The sequence below is a fragment of the Delphinapterus leucas genome, chromosome 11 (genome assembly GCF_059928025.1).
Source record: "Delphinapterus leucas isolate spDelLeu-1000000601 "Yukka" chromosome 11, BTC_Dleu_Yukka2, whole genome shotgun sequence".
Lineage (NCBI taxonomy): Eukaryota > Metazoa > Chordata > Mammalia > Artiodactyla > Monodontidae > Delphinapterus > Delphinapterus leucas.
The window spans coordinates 27,789,612-27,808,524 of NC_143139.1; the positions used below are offsets into that span (position 1 = coordinate 27,789,612).

General features: G+C 35.1%; 1 protein-coding gene across 1 annotated transcript in view; it reads right to left on the bottom strand.

Moving 5' to 3' along the window:
• The window catches only part of SYT10 (synaptotagmin 10), a 76,981-nt gene that overhangs the window by 26,546 nt on the left and 31,522 nt on the right, over positions 1-18,913 (bottom strand). The window contains exon 3 of the mRNA XM_022577081.2: positions 14,585-15,152. Within this exon, the coding sequence (XP_022432789.1) occupies positions 14,585-15,152 (568 nt within the window). The remainder of the gene's footprint in view (positions 1-14,584; positions 15,153-18,913) is intronic.

An 18,913-nucleotide genomic window follows, 5' to 3' on the forward strand; every position in this document is an offset into this window, starting at 1 on the left:
CACTCATTAAGAAAAAAAGGGAGAAGACGCAAATCAATAAAATTAGAAATGAAAAAGAAATAACAGCTGACACTACAGAAATACAAAGGATCATGAGAGATTACTACAAGCAACTCTATGCCAATAAAATGGACAACGTGGAAGAAATGGACAAATTCTTAGAAAAGCACAACCTTTCAAGACTGAACCAGGAATAAGTAGAAAATACAAACAGACCAAACCCAAGCACTGAAATTGAAACTGTGATGAAAATCGTCCAACAAACAAAAGCTGAGGACCAGATGGCTTCACGGGTGAATTCTATCAAACATTTAGAGAACAGCAATGACCTATTCTTCTCAAATTCTTCCAAAATATAGCAGAGGGAGGAACACTCCCAAACTCATTCTGCGAACACCCTGATGCCAAAACCAGACAAAGATGTCACACACACACACAAAACTATAGCCCAATATTACTCATTAACATAGATGCAAAAATCCTCAACAAAATACTAGCAAACAGCATCCAACAGCACATTAACAGGATCATACACCATGATCAATTGTTTTTTTCCCCAGGAATGCAAGGATTCTTCAATATATGCAAATCATTCAATATGGTACACCATATTAACAAACTGAAGGATAGAAACCATATGATAATCTCAATAGATGCAGATAAAACTTTTGACAAAATTCAACACCCATTTATAATAAAAACCCTCCAGAAAGTAGGCATACAGGAAATTTACCTCAACATAATAAAGGCCATATATGACAAACCGACAGCCAACATCATTCTCAATGGTGAAAAACGGCAAACATTTCCTCTAAGATCAGGAACAAGAAAAAGATGCCCACTCTCACCCCTATTATTAAACATAGTTTTGGAAGTTTTAGCCACAGCAATCAGAGAAGAAAAAGAAATAAAAGGAATGCAAATCGGAAAAGAAGTAAAGCTGTCACTGTTTGCAGATGACATGATACTATATAGAGAGAATCCTAAAGATGCTACCAGAAAACTACTAGAGCTAACCAATGAGTTTGGTAAAAGAGCAGGATACAAAATTAATGCACAGAAATCTCTTGCATTCCTATACACTAATGATGAAAAATCTGAAAGAGAAATGAAGGAAACACTCCCATTTACCATTGCAACAAAAAGAATAAAATACCTAGGAAAAAACCTACCTAAGGAGACAAAAGACCTGTATGCAGAAAACTATAAGACACTGATGAAAGAAATTAAAGATGATATAAACAGATGGAGAGATATACCATGTTCTTGGATTGGAAGAATCAATATTGTGAAAATGTCTATACTACTTAAAGCCAACTACAGATTCAGTGCAATCCATGTCAAACTACCAATGGCATTTTCCCCAGAACTAGAACAAAAAATTTTACAATTTGTATGGAAACACAAAAGACCCCAAATAGCCAAAGGAATCTTGAGAAAGAAGAATGGAGCTGGAGGAATCAGGCTCCCTGACTTCAGACTAACCTCTAAAGCTACAATAATCAAGAAAGTATGGTACTAGCACAAAAACAGAAATATAGATCAATGAACAGAATAGAAAACCCAGAGATAAACCCATGCACATACGGCCACCGTACCTTTGATAAAGGAGGCAAGAATATACAATAGAGAAAAGACACCCTCTTCAATAAGTGGTGCTCGGAAAACTGGAGAGCTACATATAAAAGAATGAAATTAGAACACTCCCTAACACTATACACAAAAATAAACTCAAAATGGTTTAAAGACCTCAATGTAAGGCCACACACTATCAAAACCTTAGAGGAAAACATAGGCAGAACACTCTATGACATAAATCACAGCAAGATCCTTTTTGAACCACCTCCTAGAGAAATGGAAATAAAAACAAAAATAAACAGATGGGACCTAATGAAACTTACAAGCTTTTGCACAGCAAAGGGAACCATAAATAAGACCAAAAGACAACCCTCAGAATGGGAGAAAATATTTGCAAATGAAGCAACTGACAAAGGATTAATCTCCAAAATATACAAGCAGCTCATGCAGCTCAATATCAAAAATACAAAGAACCCAATCCAAAAATGGGCAGAAGAGTAAATAGATATTTCTCCAAAGAAGATATACAGATTGCCAACATGAGAAAGGATACTCAACATCACTAATCATTAGAAATGCAAATCAAAACTGTAATGAGTTATCACCTCACACCCATCAGAATGGCCATCATCCAAAAATCTACAAACAATAAATGCTGGAGAGGGTGCAGAGAAAAGGGAACACTCTTGCACTGTTGGTGGGAATGTAAATTGATACAGCCACTATGGAGGTTCTTTAAAAAACTAAATATAGAACTACCATGTGACCCAGCAATCCCACTACTGGGCATATACCCTGAGAAAACCATAATTCAAAAAGACACATGTACCACAATGTTCATTGTAGCTTTATTTACAATAACCAGGACATGGAAGCAACCTACGTGTACATTGATAGATGCATGGAAAAAGAAGATGTGGCACATATATACAGTGGAATATTACTCAGCCATAAGAAGAAACAGAACTGAGTTATTTGTAGTGAGGTGGATGGACCTAGAGTCTATCATACAGAGTGAAGTAAGTCAGAAAGAGGAAAACAAATACTGTAGTCTAACACATATATATGGAATCTAAAGAAAAAATAAAATGGTTCTGAAGAACCTAGGGGCAGGACAGGAATAAAGACGCAGACCTAGAGAATGGACTTGATGACATGGGGATGGGGATGTGTAAGCTGGGACGAAGTGAGAGAGAAGCACTCACATATATACACTACTAAATGTAAAATAGATAGCTAGTGGGGAGCAGCTGCATTGCACGGCAAGATCAGCTTGATGCTTTGTGACCACCTAGAAAGGTGGGATAAGGAGGGTGGGAGAGAGACACAAGAGGGAGGGGATATGGGGATATATGTATACATATAGCTGATTCACTTTTTTATACAGCAGAAACTAATACAACAGTGTAAAGCAATTATACTCCAATAATGATGTTAAAAAAAACAAAAGATTAGAAAATTTTAACAATGTAATGGTTCTTTTTGTGGTTGAAGGCCTTGTCTTATTATCAAGAATTTAATGGACTAATTTAGCTTCCCTAAAGGTAATAAACACACGAAACATCTTAGACACATGGCATGGTCTAAGAACGTTACAGGAAATTAAACTGTTTGTAATCAGGAATCATTTCCTTTCTTTGTGGTATCATTCAAGGATACAAGAAGAAACAAACGACACACACAAATTAGAGTAATTCCAGAGGGCTTAATGATGGCCCCATCTACAGTGATGTGAGCAGGAAGTATGGAAACCACAAGAGATGGTGTGGTGCCCTGGTGCAGGTAAGAGTAGAGGTGGTAATGACCCCTACGTCTGAAAGGGCAAGGGGGTGGGGACATTTACCTGAATTCAGAAAGAAGTGGTAATAAGAACAGCCTAATTTGAGAGGAACGGTACCCTCAGATAAAGGACATAGCCATCCTGAGGCAATCTCTCAGAGAAAGATCTAAAGAGAATACATATCCAAATGTCATTCTCCTTCTGTCCTAACAGCTCTTGCCAGAACTCAGAGAGCAGAGTTTGCGGACAAATAGGCCAGCCACTTAAGGCACCAAACAGGGTGAAGAATATTGGAAAGGAACATACGGAAGATAACCAGTGTCATTAAATCTTGAGGTTTCATAAGATACACTTTATAAGTGCATGCAGAGGTTGGTGAGGGGAAAAAGAGGAGGAGACATGCCCAGTGGGAAAGGAAGAGTCAAGTCAGGTGGGAGATGAGGGGCATGCTAGGTATCAGTGTGAGTATATATATCATAAAAGAAGAAATAGTATCTACTCACTGAAGCAGAGCATACAGTAACTAAATAGATTTAAATTATCTCTCACACAAAACTTTCCGACCTAAATAGAAAAGCATACCACCTAAAACTATCTTCACTATTATAATAGGACATAGCCATTTTTAGCACCAAGATCTTCTTTCCTGTTTAATATGTCAACTACAACAACCAAAACCATATTCCAGTGATATCATTCTGTTTATACTTCTTGGCTGCTAATGTATACTGAGCATTTGCAAACGTCTGGCTCTATGCTAGGCACCTATTTAGTCTATTCAACAAACTATGGTTCACCTTCTCATTATCCCCATTTTGCAGATAAGATAATTAAGACTTAGAGAGATCTAGTAACTTGCTAAAAGACATACAGATAAATGACACAGTAAGGATGCAAAGCCATGGTCAGTTTGTTCCAGAATCCGCAACAATGATTATATTAGCCTTTTATTAGCAGTTTAAGTATTACATTCCTGTAATATTCATTACAGCATTCTGCTGGACAAAACAAAAATTCAAAGTTAATGCATATCTAAAAGTTAAATTTTGAATCATAATATTTGAGGTTGTTTAAAAAGCAAGATGATTTTTTTTTGCCTATATTCATAGCATCTACATAATTTCCAGTTTAAGTTCCTACATTGTTCTAAATGTAAAGAGTGCAATTGCCATGCAGCTTGTCTACCATTCATGGGCCTCTATCTCTCTCTGTCTTTCTCTGTCTCTGTCTCTGCCTGTAGTTAAGAGGAAGTGAAGTCTAGTCACTAAAGAACTTAGGCTTTGGTGATTTATTGAAAACAAAATATTTGTGAGACAAAGTCCCTTTTAACAGTCTGTTGTTAAAAGTTGAGTAGGGGCTTCCCTGGTGGCGCAATGGTTGGGGGTCCACCTGCCCATGCAGGGGACACGGGTTCGGGCCGCGGTCCGGGAAGATCCCACATGCCGCGGAGTGGCTGGGCCTGTGAGCCATGGCCACTGAGCCTGCGGGTCTGGAGCCTGTGCTCCGCAATGGGAGAGGCCACAACAGTGAGAGGCCCGTGTACCGCAAAAAAAAAAAAAAAAAAAAAAAAGTTGAGTAGGTGTCGGGGTGAAGGGCAAAATGGCAGGGTAAGAAGACCCTAAGCTCACCTTCTCCCACAGACATACTGAATCTACACTTTACATATACAGTATTTCCTCCAGAAGACCTGAGGACTGATTGAACAGCTACTGCACATAGAAAGACAATATAGAAATGGGTAGGAAAGACAGAGACATGGTATCTATGAGAACCACACCCTCACTGCAGTAACCTGCAGTAGGGAGGGATATTGCTGAGGGGCCCAGGCACATACTCACCTGTTCCGGGATACCGTGAAAAAAATGGCAGTTTAAAGAGCATCTAAACTATATGAGAAGAAAATCCATTTACTAATCCTAGAGATTCTGCCAAATGAGCAGGGCACTACTGGACCCCTCTCTGGGGTCAGAGGTACCAGGGACTCACCATTGTTTGAGTCCCTCTGGGACTCCTCCCAGCCCATACCCACTCCAGCACCAGCACCAGCCATCCTGCCAAGGTGACATCCAGTGTAGCACTCCCAAAGTACTGCCCTCCAGACTGACCTGAACCAGCTTCAGTGCCCCACCAAAGTGGCCTCAGGCACAGCACTACCCAGAAACCACACTTGGCCTGGACTGCTCCCACTCCAGCCAGCCTACCAAAGCCACTAGGCACAAGCAATATACACAGGAGATTCAGCCACACAGGCAACTCCATCAAGACTGTAGAGAATTAGCTGTTTTGCCTAATTCATAGAAACAAAAACTAAAGTCAAACAAAATGAGGAGACAGAAGAATATGTTCTAAACAAAAGAACAAAATAAAACCCCAGAAAAAACCCTGATGAAATGGGAACAAGTAATTTAGCTGAAAGAGTTCATAGGAACAGTCACAAGAATGTCCACCCAACTCAGGAAAAGAATGGGAAAATTCAGTGAGAACTTCACAAAGACTTAGAAAATATAATAATGAATCAATCAGAAATGAAGAGTACAATAAATGAAATAAAAATACACTAGAGGAAATCAACAGCAGATTATATGACAAAGAAAAACAAGCAATATAAAAGATAGAATAGTAAAATCACCCAATCAAAACAGCAAATAGAAGAAAGGATTTTCTTTTTTAAATGAGGAGAGTTTAGGGGACCTTACCTCTAGGATAAAAATCAAGCATTATAACATTTACAGAGTTCCCAGAAAAAGGAGAGACAGACAAAGAGACGGAAAATGTATTTGAAGAAATAATGGTTGAAAACTTCCCTAACCTGTGCACATCCAGGTATAGGAAGCACTGACAGTCCCAAACAAGATGAACCTAAAGATATCCACACCAAGGCATATTATAATTAAAATGGAAAAAGTTAAAGATAGAGAATGATCAAGTTGGATTCATTCCAGGGATGCAAGGATGGTACAATATACAGAAATTAATCAATGTGATACACCATATTAACAAAACAAAGGATAAAAATCATATGATCATCTCAATAGATGCTGAAAAACCATTTGATAAAATTCAAAGTTAATTTATGACAAAAACTCTCATCAAAGTGGGCCTAGAAGGAGTATGCCTCAACATACTAAAGGCCATATATGATAAACCCATAGCTAATATCATACTCAATGGTGAAAAGTTGAAAGCATTTGCTTTAAGATCAGGAACAAGACAAAGATGCCCATTCTTGCCACTTTTATGCAACACAGTACTGGAACTTCTAGCCACAATAATTAGTCAAGAAAAAGAAATAAAAGTCATCCAAATTGGAAAGGAAGAAGTAAAACTGTCACTGTTTTCAGATGACCTGACACTATATATAATGTCAAAGACTCCACCAAAAAAGTAGTAGGACTAATAAAAGAATTCAGTAATGTTGAAGAATAAAAATCTAATATACAGGGGCTTCCCTGTGGCACAGTGGTTGAGAGTCCGCCTGCCAATGCAGGGGACACGGGTTCGCGCCCTGGTCCGGGAAGATCCCACATGCCACGGAGCAGCTGGGCCCGTGAGCCATGGCCACTGAGCCTGCGTGTCCAGAGCCTGTGCTCTGCAATGGGAGAGGCCACAAGAGTGAGAGACCCATGTACTGCAAAAAAAACCCTAATATACAGAAATCTGTTGCATTTTATACACTAATAACAAACTGTCAGAAAGAGAACTAAAGAAAAGCATCCTATTTAAAACTGCATCAAAAGGATAAAATATCTAGGAATAAATTTAACCAAGAAGGTGAAAGGTCTTTACTCTGAAAACTCCAATACTTTGAGGAAAGAAATTGAAGACAATACAAATAAATGGAAAAATATACTGTGTTCATGAATTGGATGAATCAATACAATTAAAATGTCCATACTACCCAAAGCAATCTACAGACTCAGTGCAATACCTATGAAAATACCAATGGCATTTTTTACAGAACTAGGACTAATAACACTAAAATTTTTATGGAACCACAAAAAACCTTGAATAGCCAAAGCAATTTTGGGAAAGAAGAACAAAGCTGGAGGTATCATGCTCCCTGACTTCAAACTATTCTACAAAGCTACAGTAATCAAAACTGTATGGTGCTGGCACAAAAACAATCAATGGAACAGAATAGAGAGCTCAGAAATGAACTCACACTTAGCTAGGCAATTAATCTACATCAAAGGAGGCAAGAAAATACAATGAGATAAAGCTTCTTCAATAAATGTTGTTGGAAACCTGGACAGCTACATTCAAAAGAATCAAATTGATTCTTTATATGGTGATCACACCATATAAAGAAATAAACTCCAAATGGATTAAAGACCTAAATGTAAGAAACAAAACCATACAATTCCTAGAAGAAAACAGGCAGTAACTTCTTTGATATTGGTTTAGCAATATTTTTTTGGATGTGTCTCCTCAGGCAAGGAAACCAAAAGCATAATTAAACCAATGGGACTAGATCAAACTAAAAAAGCTTTTGCACAGGGAAGGAAACTATCAACAAAACAAAAAGGCTGCCTACTGAGTGGGAGAAGATATCTGCAAATCATATATATGAAAAGGGGTTAATAGCCAAAATATACAAAGAACTCATACAACTCAACATTGAAAAAGCAAACAACCTGATTAAAAATTGGGAAGAGGACATGAATAGACATTTTTCAAACGAAAACATACTGATGGCCAATAAACACATGTAAAGGTGTTCAAAATCACTAATCATTAGGGAAATGCAAGTCAAAAACCACAATGAGATACCACCTCACACCTGTCAGAATGGCAATTATCAAAAGACAAGAAAAAAATTTTTGGTGAGGACGTGAAGAAAAGAGAATACAATGCTGGTGGAAATTGTAACTTGGTGCAACCACTATAGAAAACAGTGTGGAGGTTCCTTTAAAAAATGAAAAAATAGAACTACCATATGGGCCAGCAATTACACTACTGGGTATTTATCTGAAGAAAACAAAAACACTCTTTTGAAAATATATATGCAACTCTATGTTCATTGCAGCATTATTTACAGTGGCCAAGATATGGAAGCCACCTGTTTTCATTGATAGATAAATGGATAAAGAAGATGTGGTATATATGTATACAATGGAATACTACTCAGTCATAGAAAAAGAATAAAATCTTGTCATTTGCAATAATATGGATAGAACTTGAGGGTATTATGCTAAGTGAAATAAATCAGAAAGAGAAATACAAATACCATGTAATTTCACTCATACGTGGAATCTAAAAAACAAAACAAACACAACAAAACAGAAATATACTCACAGATACAAAGAACAAACTGGTGGTTGCCGGAAGGGAGGGACAAATAACCGCAAAATTTATATGGAACCACAAAAGACCTAGAATTTCCAAAGCAATGTTGAGGAAAAATAACAAAGCTGGAGGCATAACCCTTCCAGACTTCAGACAATACTACAAAGCTACAGTAATCAGAACAGCATGGTATTGGCACACAAAAAAAGACAAAGATCAATGGAACAGAATAGAGAGCCAGAAATAAATCCACATGCCTACAGTCAATCTTCAACAAAGGAGGCAAGAATATACAGTGGAGAAAAGACAGTCTCTTCAGCAAATGGTATTGGGAAAGCTGGACAACCCCATGTAAATCAGTGAAATTAGAACACTCCCCCACATCATACACAAAAATGAACTCAAAATGGCTCAAAGACTTAAATATAAGACATGACACCATAAAACTCCTAGAAAAGAACATAGGCGAAACATTCTCTGACATAAGTTGTAGCAATGTTTTCTTAGGTCAGTCTCCCAATGCAATAGAAATAAAAGCAAAAATAAACAAATGGGACCTAAGCAAACTTATAAGCTTTTGCACAGCAAAGGAAACTATAAACAAAATGAAAAGACAACCTACGTACTGGGAGAAAATATTTGCAAAGATGCAACTGACAAGGGCTTAATTTCCAAAATATACAAACAGCTCATACAACTCAAAAACAAAACAAAACAAAACAAAACAAAATCCACTCAAAAAATGGGCAGGAGACCTAAATAGATATTTCTCCAAAGAAGATATACAAAGAAGACAATAGGCATGTTCTCCACTATGGAGAACAGTATGGAGGTTCCTTAAAAAACTACAAATAGAACTACCATATGACCCAGCAATCCCACTACTGGACATATACCCTGAGAAAACCATAATTCAAAAAGAGTCATGTACCAAAATGTTCACTGCAGCTCTATCTACAATAGCCCGGAGATGGAAACAACCTAAGTGTCCATCATCGGATGAATGGATAAAGAAGATGTGGCACATATATACAATGGAATATTACTCAGCCATAAAAAGAGATGAAATTGAGCTATTTGTAATGAGGTGGATAGACCTAGAGTCTGTCATACAGAGTGAAGTAAGTCAGAAAGAGAGAGACAAATACCGTATGCTAACACATATATATGGAATTTAAGGGAAAAAATGTCATGAAGAACCTAGGGGTAAAACAGGAATAAAGACACAGACCTACTAGAGAATGGACTTGAGCATATGGGGAGGGGGAAGGGTGAGCTGTGACAAAGCAAGAGAGAGACATGTACATATATACACTACCAAACGTAAGGTAGATAGCTAGTGGGAAGCAGCCGCATAGCACAGGGAGATCAGCTCGGTGCTTTGTGACCGCCTGGAGGGGTGGGATAGGGAGGGTGGGAGGGAGGGAGAGGCAAGAGGGAAGAGATATGGGAACATATGTATATGTATAACTGATTCATTTTGTTGTAAAGCAGAAACTAACACACCATTGTAAAGCAATTATACTCCAATAAAGATTAAAAAAAAAAAAGAAGACAATGGGCATGTGAAAAGATACTCAATATCGCTAATTATCAGAGAAATGCAAATCAAAACTACAGTGAGGTATCATGTCACATCAGTCAGAATGGCCATTATTAAAATGTCTACAAACAAATGCTGGCTAAGGTGTGGAGAAAAGGGAATCCTCCTACACTGTTGGTGGGAATGTAAATTGGTGCAGCCACTATGGAAAACAGTATGGAGTTTCCTTAAAAAACTAAAAATAGAGGCACCATATGATCCAGCAATCTCACTCCTGGGCATAAATCCAGAAAAGAGGAAAGCTCTAATTTGAAGAGATACATGCACCTCAATGTTTGTAGTGGCACTATTTACAACAGCCAAGACATGGAAGCAACCTAAATATCCATCAACAGATGAATGCATAAAGAAGATGTGATATAGATAGATAGATAGATAGATAGATAGATATACACACACACATATATACACATATAGTGAAATAGGAATAATACTTAGCCATAATAAAGAATGAAATAAAGAGATTGTCATACTAAATGGAGTAAGTCACACAGAGAAAGACAAATATTATATGCTTTCACTGATAAGTGGGATCTAAAAAATAGTATAAATGAACTTTACAAAACAGAAATATTCAAAAAAATAATATTTGATAGACCCTTAGTTAGGAGATAATAGATTCAAGCATTTTATAGCTATAAACCAAGTCAATTGGTTACACACACACACACACACACACACACACCTTCCTCCCTTGAGAATTCCTAAGTGTCTAGAACATAGCTGGTGCTGAAAAAAATGTTATTTGAATAGATGAGTAAATAAATAAATATGCAAAATGAAGTGGTTCTGTTCATAAGAAGGGAAGCTTTTCCTTATCTATGTAAACTTTCAATGGATTCTTGAGTGTGTATAAGAAAACTACATTTATATATTCAAAATACATTAGTCGTTATTATACAGAACTTTTTGAAAAAATGTTAATTAAAATCTGAATAATATTATTCTCGCATAGTTTAAGCTTAAAATGTATATAAAGGAATATGTTGCAAATCATTCCTTCTCCATATTCATCCAGCTTCTACTATTTTTGCCAATAGGTTAGCAACTATTATTAAATTCTTGTGTCTCCTCATATAGAACTTTTTTTGTATATATAACTGAATATGAATATATGTTTCTCTTTCCCATTACAGAAGTAGAGGCATAGGGTACACACTGTCCTCCAATGTGATTTTTCCCTATGTTGAAGATATTTATGTTAGTTGAAGAGCTGACTGGCTTGCCATATTTGTAATATACAGCTCTAAAGTGAAAACTAATTTTTTGCACAGAATAAAGACATGCCTTTATTGTTTTCTTTTCATTCAACCTGAAATTTTAAAAAAAACTGCTAATTCCTGATAAAAATATTAACCCCTCTTGCATAGAAATAATTTATTGGTAATAAAATTATAAATACATGATACGTGCCTCTTGTTTCAACCATTTAGGATTTTTAACAATAAATTTAAAATATTTCTGGTTTATTTTACATATGAAATTGTGCTACACACTGAATAATTTTTGCCTACAGAAAGTAGTTAATGTCAACAAATATAACCAAGCATATCAAAAGGTACATCATTGCACTGTTCTTTTTTTCTTCTGGGAGATTTGTACTAACATACATTCTTTCACTTGGCCTTATATGCAAATATGCTAAGTTATTTATTCAACAAGTATTTAGTGAGGGCATATGACTACATTACTTTCTTTCCTTTCTCCTTCTTTCTAGAACATTCTATAATTTCTGTGTGAAATTACTTAAAATTAAAGATGTGTGAGTAGGCAAAGACAGTTCCTTAAGCAAATTTCAACTCACATTATTTTTTTCATTTTTATTAATCTGAGAATATAAAATTGTTTAATAATTTTTCAAAAGCTTAAGAGAAGTTTTAATTAAATACTACTTTAACCATAAAGATGATGCTAGTGTATATTGAGAACTTTGGTCCCGTAGTCAAGAAATTTAGGTTTCATCACTATCTTTGCAACAAAAAAGTCATAAACAGTATCTAGAACAGTGTGTGGCTCAGTGTTCCAGTTAAAGAGAAACGTCATTCGACTAGAATAATTTAATAATACATTTTATTATCTGCATACTTCCTTTCATATCCAGAATACTGAAATGAAAATGTCTATGCTGTGGTAGGCAGAATAAAGGCATCCCTAAAGATGGCTGCTTCCTAATATCCTGACCTGAGAATGCTACCTACATGGCAAAAAGGACTTTGCAGATGTAATTAAGATTATAAACCTTGAGATGGGAAGCTTATCCTGGATTGCTCACGTGGGCTAAATCTAAACCAAGGAATGCCCGTGACTGCTAGAATCTGGAAAAGGCAAGGAAATGGACCACCCTTAGAGGCTCCAGAAAGGAACAGAGCCCTGCCAATACCTTGATTTTAGTCCAATAAGACCTATGTTGGACTTCTAACCTACAGAAATATGAGGTGATAAACTTGTGTTATTTTAAGACACTACATTTGTGGTAATTTTTACAGCAGAAATAAAAAATTAATACTTCAAGCACATGGGAGAGTTGAAAATAAAATTGAAGAATTCATTAATATTTACCATAAAAAACCAGTTTATGTTCTATTAGCAGTCAAAAATTGAAGCTTCCACAAGGGATTCTTACTGTTTTTTAAGGACCAGTATGGAATACAAAAACTTATGAATGTAAAAAAATAATCCACTGTCAATCACCTATAAAATTATGTAAATTTTTAGACTTCATTTAGGGGTTACTTACCTGAACCCAAATATATGAACAAAATAGTTTTTTATGGTAACGTTTGTTGCAACCCTAGCACTTACAGTACATCAAACACAGAGTAGGCAATCAGCAAATATTTGTTGAATGAATAAAAGAAGGACTAATATAAGATTGGCGAATCAAGAGAAATAACCTAATAATTAATTATTATCTGCATTTGTAGAATTCTACAGAAGGTGTCATATATTTAAAACAGTAAAATTCACTCTTCACCACTTTTATCCCTGTAGTAATATAAGTAATAAAGTGAAAAAAAAATGAAATCAAAAGAGCCCCAATGTGCCTTTGAAATATAATCCAGTTTGTTCCCTAATAGATTGTCACAGTGGAGACCATGAAATAAAAACCCAATAATGAAAATTTAATAACCTAAATACTGGTTGTACTTAGTAAAACATTAATAAGGGGAAAATACAAAAGGAGCTATTTTGAATTTTAAAAAGTTTTCTTATTTTTTAAATAAGCCCTGTCACTGTCCAAAATTTCAACATTTCTAGTTTATAATTTGTGGTAAAACTTAGACAAAAGATGTTAAGACAACCTGGTAGTAAAAAATTAAATGCCTTCATTTAAAAACTAATAAATGAAAAAAATTTAGCAATCTAACCTCCAAAGAGACCAGTTCCCTAATTGTGTTTCTCCAATTCTATTCTGGACAAATAATCTTGAATAAAAAAGAGATTTATGTATAGAGAATACAACAAATTTTTAGTCTAACAAAATTTATGCCTAATTCAAATGTCCAGCAATAAAAGAATGGTTAGGAAAATGGATCATATATTTAAACATCATGTACTAAAACATATATAGCACAAAAAAAGTGAGTGTGAAAAAAATTTAAACTTGGTTTGATCTTAATTATTTTAAAACATTCATAGAAAAAAAAGTAGAAAGAAATATGCTAAGTTTTTACATATAATTCATGGCATTATGGATTATTTAATTTTATGTTTTTTACCCTGTTTCTAAAATTTTCAATATTAAATTATTTTATAATCAGAAAAAACATTTTGTAATGAAAAGGAAAAGTTCTAATGTAAACAATTACTTCTTGATCATTCAGCATTTCAAATGCTATAATCTTATCAATTCCACAAAATCTCCTGAAGGAATGGGCTGTTTTAGACCAAATCAAGGAGTTTCCAGTGGCATCAAAGTATGTTTTAGGTTTAATCTGAGGAACAAAATCATCTTAAATAATGAAAGTCAATAATAACTATGAGGAAATTGAGTGTTGATAATAGGTTACAGATAAATATTTTACAAGAGAAAAAGCCTACTATTTTTGGCAAATTACCAGAAATGTCCAATACAGTGAAGTAATGAATTTCCCCAAACAGGAAGTGTAGAAACAAAGGTTAGATGTTGAAGGAAAAGATTATTTTATTTATACAATCACTAATGTTACCTAGTGTTAAGTGTCTGAATTATTATGTATGTATGTAATCACATACTCTGTTTGCAGGTCTTTAGGACATAAATTCCCTAATTTGTAGAACTAATGTGGGTAAAAATTAGTTTTATATATCACTGCAGGTCAAATAAAAAGGAATACATTGGTGGAATTATAACTTACTGTGGTAGCACAATGAATATCTTTCCATACTGTGGCTTCCCTGGAGAGATCAGAGGCTTCAAACAAATTATCAAAAATCACTTCCCCAATCATGTCATGTCTAGAAAATCTGTCAAAATCATACACACCGAAATGTAGTTTTCGGTTGCTTAGTTGATCATATGCTACAGGAAACTGAAAAGTTTCATCAAACACAGGATTTAAAGTTTTTCTGTGCACACGGGTCTGAAATTTCTTTTTCCTATCTGGAAGAAGATACATCTTCACGTAAGGGTCAGAAGTTCCTGTGAAGTCTTTAGCAGGGAGATCTAAGGCTTTGATAATTTTAACAACTAGAAGTTCATTTTCATAATCATACTGGAGGGTGAAGTTAAGCTTCCCACAGGTTTTGACATCTTCTTTCTTGTTGCCCTCAGAGTCAACTGATTTCTGTTTGTAGAGCTCTGGTTTTATTCTCCCAATGCTGGTTGTTGTTTCTCCTCTTTGTAAAATGGGTTCTGTGCCCATGCCAAAATCAACACTGGAAATCTGCATTTGCCTTGGTAGGTGTCTTCTGAAGGAATTATGTCTGTACACACACACATACACACAAAATCGTTTAAGTAGATCATTTTGATGATAATGCTATATACAGTGGCATATAAACTCTACCCCACACCCAGGATAATGGGAGCATTATATCTACAGCAATAAACAGATGGATACACACACACACACACACACACACACAAACACACACACGAGTTACTTTTGAAAAACCAGGAATGCAATATTCAAAGAAAAACTCTCCTAGAATTATAGAAACACCTAAAACACACATATGTACATTTTTATGAGCTTTTGGTATCTTTATGTACCATAATAAGCACAAAACTTTTAAACACAATTGTAAAGAAAGATGATTACCAAAAAAGTTCAATATTCTACAAAATGTTACCTGGGTGTATCTAGATGTAAACATTATGTAAACAGATCATTCAGATGGCTGATTTCTTTTCATCTGGATATTTTGGTCTTATGAATTTCCCATTTTAGTGATGACAATATTAAAAAACATAAGTCCACATATTCTTATGCTGTGTTATTTCTAATACTTAAGATAACTAGATGAATGTGTATTTTTCAAAAGAATATATAGTTATGACAGAAAAAAATGAGTACATTTTCCTTTTTTCAACATGGAGTGGGCTTCAGAAACTCTTAAGGATTAAAAGACTGTAGAATTTTAGAGTTTGGGGCTAAATAATAGTCCTTAAAATTCAAACTGAATTTCCTATACTCACTGTTACTATTTATCTCTCCAACATTTCCAGAACATTAGGTATATCAGCTTACTAATGGCTCATAAATGTGACTTGCATTAAGATCTGCTTCTCATAGTTTCTCCATGATTTCTAGCGTGAGCTATGTCAACTTATGTGTTTCCTCAAGGTCTGGTTCCAGGTCTTTTGTTCTTTTCTCTTCTCAATCACTCCATCAGACTAATAATCAGTTTTGGGGCTATAATTACTACCTTTAATCTGGTGATTCCCTAGATATATCTCAGATAGACAAAATCCTAGTTCCATATCTCTTTGTCTTGAAGGGGGATTTCTAAACAAATGTCCTAATTTTGCCCCAAACTCAAGCAAACTAATTATTTTCTCTATTTTGCTTTCAAACCAGTTCACTCTTCCACAATCTCTGACAATAGCTCTAACATTTTTGTCAGTCACTTATGCTTGGAATCCTGCATTATGCTTGTTTGAATCACTTTTCCTTTATTTCATGGGATTTGCTTAATTTTCTAAGTCCTGTTGATTTTTTGCTTTGAGACATCTCATATAATTGTCCATTCTACTCTATTTCCATTGCTATTTGGTCCATATCCTCATCATCTCATACTTTGCTTTCTACAGTAGCCTTCAGCTTGGCTTTCCTTCTTTCATCTCTCTCTTAAATTCAATGTCTCTCCAGCACTTACTTCAAAATCCTTTATGCTTGTTGTTATACCTTTTTCCACTTGATCATAATTGAAAAATTATCTCTATATAAAGAAACAAACTAGGATAACTTTATCTCAGATGAGGGAATAAGCTCCTAATTAAAACTATACTGAATTTAAGACCCAATATTTTAGTTTCAGTACCTAAGTGAGTATATATGTAAAAGTCTTTACTAAGTTACTTAAAGCTTGAAGTGATCTGTTTTCCCAGATTGATCCTCAGATTGATCCCATTTTAATGCATTGAACATGCTATGAAATGTATTTTGATACTGAATCTATTCCAGATATACAAGATCAGAGGCTTAAATTAGGGTCAGGGAACCATCAGGAAGCATTTAAGAAATAATAAGTATTTAGAAAGGAATACAGGTAGTATGTGTCATTGTGAATTATTAAAGAGGTCTAGTATAATCCAGTTAATACATTCAATATTCTTGAGAGATTTAGAATATTTTACTAAACAATCTAATATTTCTGCCAAAATCACTTTCACTTATGCAACAATTTTAAATTATTTTTTTTATTTTTGTGAGCAAAAAGCCCCCAAGAAATTAATTCCTTTTTTAAAATAAATTGATCCATAATTTCACCTCCCTAATGCTTTTCAACATAATAAAATTTAAGCTTCTATCCTCTCCCTAAAAATTCAATAATTTATTTCTTATGCCACTGAATCTAAATGGGCAGCTGTAAAGCCCCTTCTAACAAGAATCAAAAAGCAGTAACATTTTTGTTCTAGTAAGCCAGTGCCCTAATTATAGAGTAAATAGTTCATGTTTTAAGTCACAGTTTAGCTAGTCAGTTAAGAGAAGTTTTAATTATTACAATGTTAAACTATTGCCATGACAACACAGATCCTCTTTATCTTCTTGAATTTTCTTTTCTCTTTTGGAATGACAGTGGTTAAGTGTCTATTTAGTCTCACACAAATACCAACCAATTAAAGTACAGGCCATTTGACTGTTACTGACCCCATTCTTACCCTTCAAACCTAGGAAGGCAACGCATAAGTACTCTTCCAGATGGAGAAGGAAAAACTTTTCCCACCCTACCTGAAACATCTGAGAGTAACTACTAGATATAGTCAATATTATGCCATAGGAATAAAATGTATTAATATGGTAATTTTCAAATATTTTTTTCACCAACAGATCCTTTCTTTCAAACAAAATCAGAGACCAGAAGTTCAACACGTACGGACAGGGCTGCTTTGGTTAATGTGTGAGTAGAGTCCTGGAATCTCACTGGAAACCGTGCCAAGTTTTCCACACTACCCAGGAAAAAGCGCTTGAAGAGCATTACACTGAGATGAGATTAAAAAAATGCTGGACTGAAATCAGACTATAGTTTGGTCCCAGCCTCCCTATGGAGTAACAGCAACTTTGGGCAAGTCACTTCACTTTTTTGATGTGTACTTTCCTCATCCATAAAACCGTCATTCATAGTTGTGAAGGTCAAATGAGATATTACAGATAACTGAAACCTACCATTTTTCATACTGCTAATAATTATCATTAGAGTTTAGGACACATGGAGCTGAAGGGCAAATGCCATAATGAACTCTCTGGTTCTGACAATCTCAAATCTAGGTTTCCTATTTGGGGATACAGAGTTGGCACAAAGTCATTCTTGTATGAGCATGTCCTGGTCTATCACCCTGGACAACAGATTCCCTCTGACTCACTTCTCAGCTGCAGCAGTTCTTTCTTCCTTAAGTGGGAAACCTATATCCTCCTACTCTTACTTGCAGTGTCTTTACTAACTATTAAATTTATCTTAGGTACTGCTTGAGAAATAAGAGGTGTGTTTTATTTGTGTTTTATTTGTTTATTCAATATATTTACAAGGAGTTCATCTCTTTGTTTTAATATTAATAATATTTATATAGGAAACTATCACCATATATTAAAAGTTGTAACCCTGTTTTATAGCTAAGGAGGCTCAAATAATAAGACTAAATTAATTTTCTGGTAAACAAAGTTTTCATCTTTATTTGTTTCCTATTTTTCCCATTCAATTTGAAACAATGACAAGAGTGACTCATTCAGCACAAAAATATCTGAGCATATACCATGCAGGGCACTACATATATGAAGGCAGACTAAGTTGTATAATATACCACAAGGAAGTTTTGAAATTAATTCATTGTCTGATGTTAGCACAATCCTCTATATCTTTAATCTCTTCTTTAAATGTTCTTCTCACATTATTGCTTAGTAGAAGCCTGATTCTTCCCCAAGGACACTGTTTGCTCTGTGCCCCTCTCATGTGGTGGTTGATATTTTTGCGATAATCCTTGTTCCATTGGTCCTAGAAGTGAAGTTGTCCATTCCTCTTGTCCT